Below are 6000 nucleotides of genomic sequence, written 5' to 3'. Positions count from 1 at the left end.
GGAAAGTGGGGACCTTTGAAACCCTGCCTCCTGACAAATGGATGCAAGGGCAAGAGTACATGGAATTAACCCCTGCCTTCCAGGAGCTGACTGCCTCGCCGACTTAGTCTGTACAGCTTTGTGCCAGAGGCAGATATTCTGCTTGCTCCTCCACATTTCCTGCATCCTGCTCAGTTAGGCAAACCCACGTGACTAGTCCTGGCCAAGAGATTGCGAGAAGAGCGGACATGTGTCATTCGCAGCTGTCAATAAAAGGTCCGTTCTTGATTCTTCAGTCTCTGCTTCGGTCTGCTGCAGTGACCGGGGAGGTCCCACATTCCAAATGGCGCACCTCCATCCATCTACATCCTGAATGAATGGCAGAGAAGGGGTTCAAGTGCACCACGTCACGGCCTTGCAGGACGAGAGCAGGGAGCACTTTTCAGAGTCCAGAAGTGATTCCGAACCAGGACCATTCTCCATCCCCAGAAGAGGCCTATAGAATACGCACTTGGCAAGATTTCAGAACTGCTGCAGACCAGTGAACACCGTGCTCCGCTCGTTCCTCACCATTGCCAGTACGAGAGCTTACTGACATCGTACTGACCCTATGGGGGTGAGAAAGACGCATATAAACTGTCTTTTTTTTTGGTTTGTAGATTTGGGGAGCAAGAGGGGCCACATGCTGATCTGATCTAGAGGCCATTGTGGGATCCCTCAAAAAATCCCAGACTCGAAGCTCAAAGCCTTAATTTAAGTTGCATCACTTGTGGAGGGTCAAGCAAATTCCCTATTTGGAAAAAGGCGAGCAAACCTATGTTGGCAACCAGAAGGGAGACCTCCAGCAGTGACAGCGTTGCTCACCAAAGATGGTGATTCAACAGAGCTGTGGGACAAGCTCTGGGCAATGAGCCCTGGGCAGAAGCAACTTCAGGCATCTCTTACAGATATCTGAGTCAAAAATAAACTTCTGTCGTGTTTAAGCCATTATATACTTGGGGGTTTGGTATTACAACAGTTAACATTACGTGAACAAAAACCTATACCTGGATATTGATCAACCATACCACCACCACACACACACACACACACACACACACACACACCTACACTCAGCCACTGCATCGCCCACACCTGCTCTTATTTTAGGCCTGGGCTTACGTGCATCGAGAGGCTATTTCTGAGTCCCTTCAGCCAGTCTAATTTAAGGTCCTTTGTCATTCTCTTTTCCTGAATACCCTATTCTCTCCTGCCATCTTACTCATCAGGAGAGATAAGTACATTTTCATTCTGTGTACATTTATTTAAAGGCTACGTCTACAACTGATCCGTAAGATCTATGGAGTCAGAACCTTCTGTCCACCGCAATAACACGCACAGAGTCTGCGCTGTGCTTGGCAAACAGCAGCCACTGGATACATTTTAAAATGGCAACGATCAAGGCGCCTGGGGGGGCTCAGTCAGTTAAGTGGCTGCCTTTGGCTCACATTGTGATCTCGTGGTCTGGAAATCGAGCCCCGTGTTGGGCTCCCTGCTCAGTGGGGAGTCTGCTTCTCCTTCTCCCTCTGCTGCTCCCCCGGCTCATGCATGCACTTGCTCACTCTCTCACTCTTTCTCTCAAATTAATGAATACAATCTTAATTAATTAATTAATTAATTAATTAATTTTAAAATGGCAAGGATTAACAAGTGAGAGGCCATTTCAAGGAAATGCACTTTGCATCACAAGACCACAACTCTAGACAAAAATCATAGAGAATTAAAGACCATGGGGATTTTTTTTTTTACCTTTATTCATTCAGAATGCAATTCTAGATCAATCTACAACCAAGGGAAAACCCTTAAACTTTTAAGTGGCGTTAACAGGCTGAATAATATAAGAGTATAGCCCCCATATGTACAAGCAAGAAGTCGATTTCCATTCTTATCATAAAACCTCTTTCTAAACATTTACATTTCCTTCCCATCCAAAAAATGCATTAACATGATCATGCTTACATAGCTAGTCAGCACAAGACAAATGACAATTTATACTGAACTATTGAAGTCTCGCAGTATAGTGCCCACAACTCCTCGCTGTAGCTGTTGACCTTTTCAGTGGCATTCACTATGTGGCATTGTCACCAATTACATTAAAAGTACTTCATTAATTTTTAAAAGCTAGAGTTACTCAAAAAGTTTCTGTAGTGTAAATAACACGTGGAATATTGCATTTAAGTCTAAAATGGCAAGATCACTTAAACCTTTTCTACAGGCCTCCATGTAATTAATATATGTAGGAAAATGAATATTATATGAGAAGAAACAGACCAAGTTCTTATATTTTTACCTAAAAGTCTAGTTATTTATTTTAAGTAGTATCTATTAATATTTAAATGATTACAAAATAAATCAATGTTAAATATTGCACAAAATCTAAAAGAAAATGGCCACGTTACGTCATACTATATTGTGTAGATAATGATTAAAAGCAGCTAATTAGAAGCCTTTTTAAAAATTTAAGGTTTCTGACATCATTTTCCACCATTCCATCAATTCTTCCTTTTCCTCTTCTTTCCTTTCAGAAAATGACTCCAGTTCAAAATCAACCTAAAGGACAAAATCAAGAATATATTGTTACCAAACTGCATCTGTATTTTTAAAAGCTGAAATTTTAAAAATGAGTGCAGTTCTCGAGCTTATAGAATAAGCTCAGTATAGCCACCTGAATTAAAGTATATCTTAAAAATCTCTTGTGTTAAACAAAAGATACTTTCAGGGGAAAAAAAAAAACAGTCAAAAGCCATTATGTTTGAAATATACTTTGATCTTACAGTCTTGTAGGATTATTTAAAAGCAGATTACTTAAAGGCAGCTTATTTAAAGGAAATGTTCCCCCCCCCCCAGTAAAAAGATGTGATTTATAATTAGTTTTTTTCCTTTGAGTATTCGCTGAGCGTCTATAAACCTTGAATTTTCTCCTAATACCGGGGGAAATATGGCAGAATGTAGTTCGGCGTGCTGGTGTCCCAAACCACAGGTCCTGCTTTCCAGAATCTTGAATCTGCTAAGGAAACCAATGGAGGCATATACATCTCCAAACCACCACAGAGGCCAGTGGCCCAGGAACTCAACTCTGTGTAAACTGGCAGTTCTCAGCAGGTCTATGGAAATCCACGCACTTCTGCACAAAAGGCTATTCGAAATCTGTCCTTCCCAACCTCAATCCTCCTCGGGCCCTCTAGATACCCTTGCTCTCATTGCAAATAGAAGTAAGAGTTCCTTGATCTGACCACTTAAGCCCCTAGTTATTTAGGAATATAACACTCACTACCTCCTTGAAGTAACACTGGCCAGAAAGGCTAAGATCCAAATAACTGAACATTTAACAACCTGTTCTGGAGCTACTTTTTGCTAGGTTTCACTTGCCCAAACATACCTCCTGATTTTAATACATATTTACAGCCTAATGTACACATACATGCAAGGAAAACCAAAGCACCAGCTAAAAGCTCAAGATAATTCTGTTTGCAAAACCAAGCACTTGTAAGTACCACACTTTGGGTGCATGCACAAAAATGCAATAAATTCTTTTTAAGTAAGTCTTTCGATGGGAAATCCTGCAGGCAGTTCCCTGGTTGCAAAAATGTAATGCGAAGATTGTAGAATGCAGTAGAATCCTGCTCCAAGAGAAGTTTTGGTCTCATCACCATCACCTTCCTAGCGAAATAAGTGGCACCTACTTAAATAAGATGCACTTTTTGATAGCCCTTAGTAGAGGGTCTTTCTCATAATACGTGCTTAATAAATATTTGGTTAATGCCTAAGATCACCTGACAGGCACAATTAATTTTTCCCAATACTCACTGAGTATTGTACAAGATGCTAGAAATAAAAAGATAAATGGAACAGAAATCTCATTTTAGATTGAAATCAATGTGGCAAATAAAAGTTTAATGTTTTTAAGCCGTATTTGATTTTCTTGTAGATGTCTTCAAAAATTGAGAAACAATAAGGGAGCTTCACATCGAGTGGTATAAAATCAACCAAGGAGCCCTTGCTCAAGTCACCTGACTTTGCTGGGCCACAGTTTCCTCATCTGTTAAATGGAGGTAATAGTGGTACCTACTTCATAGGGTTATTATGAAGACTAAATATAAATCACTTGCATATGTGTGACACAGACGAAGTGCTCGATAAATCTCAGCATTTGTGATTTCTTACCCCAACAGCAGGGCTATAAGGAACTGCTACTTTCTTTGTTATTGCCAGATAGCCTGGAGCCGAGGCTGTGAGTTTATAGTTTCCAGGTACAAGCAACCTCCAGTAATCACCATCCTTTGCTGCAGGGAAACAAAACATCAAATCACATAATTATGCCATTTTAGGAATACCCAGTATACCTCAGTTCAACTTCTTTGATTCCCTATTTTTAAAATAAGTGTTTACGGAATTTCATAAAACTCCATTGAAATGAGTGTTACACTGTCTTAGAGGAAGTGATTTAAAAAAAAAAAAGATTCTTTACTTATTCATTTGAGAGAGAGAGAATGAGGGAGAGCACGAGCAGGGGGGAGGGGCAGAGGGAGAAGAAGACTCCCCACTGAGCAGGGCGCCCAACGTGGGGCTTGATCCCAGGACCCCGGGATCATGACCCGAGCCAAAGGCAGATGCTTAACTAATTGAGTTATCCAGGTGCCCCTAGAGGAAGTCATTTCTAATAGCAATTTTACAGATATTAATGTCAAATTGTCAATAAATCTTCTAAGATAACGGATCCTCATAATCATGTCAGGGGTGACACAGGTGAAAAGATACATAAAGCCCCCAGTCGTGGTGTCAGAGCCTCTGGTGCTGTTGTGAGTCTGGCCAAGGATCTTGCCATGAAGACCTGATGGGCTGAGTCTAATCAGTGTGTCAAGCCTCATCAGAAACCCTGAGGCACTTGCCAGAAATTTCTATTTCTGAAGATTCAGAATAGGTTGGTCTGGAGTGCTGGTCTGGAGGGACTACATTTTCAACAAGTTCTCTGGAGAATTTTTAAGTAGAGGTAGGGTTCATACTCTTGCTCACCCCACCTGTCCACAACTCCCTCCTCTTCTCGGTGAGGATCCCTGGCCGCACCTATGTAATCAGTCTCATGCATGTGCCTTCAACTCATTTGCTTTTCCCTCTTGGTTCTACATGCCTGGCAAGCCACCCACCCTGGCTCATTTCCAGCTCCCCACCTGCCCCCATGGAGCTGGGGGAAACACCCCGCCATGCTCATCAGCAGTCTCTGATGCATATACGCCGACCTCACCTCGGGTATGGAACTGCCCTGTCTTCCTTCTAGTCCCTTCCTCCCTGGTCCTTCCACGCTCCCATCTTCCTAGACCAGTGAACATCAATCACCTGGGAAACTTGGTCCAGGGCAAATTCTAATTCCCTAGCCCTGGGGTGCGGCCTGAGATTCCGCATTCCTAACCAGCTCCAGGGCACCGGTGAGTTCAGCTGCCGGTCGGGGCCACCCTTTGAGTAGCAAGGCCCTAGTGGCTGGCCATTTCACACTTCCTCCTTTTTCCTAACACCCGTGACACATCCTTTTCATCCTCACTCTCAGTTGATGCTTTCCATCTTATTTCACTGTGAAAAATAAAACCAGAAAAAAGAAAAGACCCTGCGACTATCTCTTCCAATCTTCCTCTGACTCCCACATCTCCTTTCAGTGGGTGCAGAATGTCTGAAGAGATTTGTCAATACTCTATTTCTAGCGTCTCTCCCATTCTCTCTCAGACCCTCCAGTGAGGCTCCCACCGGCCAGAGGAAATGGATTCTGTCGGGATCCTCCACACTGGTTCATTCACTAGGCTCATCTTACTTGGCACTCCTGCTCACGCCCTCCTTCTCGAAACACCTCTGGGTTTCCCAGACAATGCATTTAGTTCTCTCTACCTCGGGCTCCATTCCTCCTTCCTACCCTGCCCTCGAAAAGATGGAGCATCTCCTCAGATTTCATTCCTTCCTACCTTTATGTATTTCTCACATTAGATTTCCCTAAAA

General features: G+C 42.8%; 1 protein-coding gene across 4 annotated transcripts in view; it reads right to left on the bottom strand.

Moving 5' to 3' along the window:
- Positions 1 to 1752: 1752 nt before the first annotated feature.
- CPE (carboxypeptidase E) overlaps positions 1753 to 6000 on the bottom strand; it is a 111925-nt gene continuing 107677 nt past the window's right edge. For all 4 annotated transcript variants that reach the window (XM_040626420.1, XM_040626421.1, XM_040626423.1 and 1 more), the window contains 2 exons: positions 4183 to 4301; positions 1753 to 2568 (listed from right to left, as the gene is read on the bottom strand). In XM_040626420.1, coding sequence (XP_040482354.1) covers positions 2470 to 2568; positions 4183 to 4301 — 218 coding nt within the window. In that variant the 3' untranslated portion in view covers positions 1753 to 2469. The remainder of the gene's footprint in view (positions 2569 to 4182; positions 4302 to 6000) is intronic.

This window comes from Ursus maritimus, unplaced genomic scaffold (genome assembly GCF_017311325.1).
Source record: "Ursus maritimus isolate PB19 unplaced genomic scaffold, ASM1731132v1 scaffold_11, whole genome shotgun sequence".
Taxonomy (NCBI): domain Eukaryota; kingdom Metazoa; phylum Chordata; class Mammalia; order Carnivora; family Ursidae; genus Ursus; species Ursus maritimus.
The sequence above is the reverse complement of the archived record's forward strand: the minus strand, read 5'-3'. Positions and strand labels throughout refer to the sequence as shown.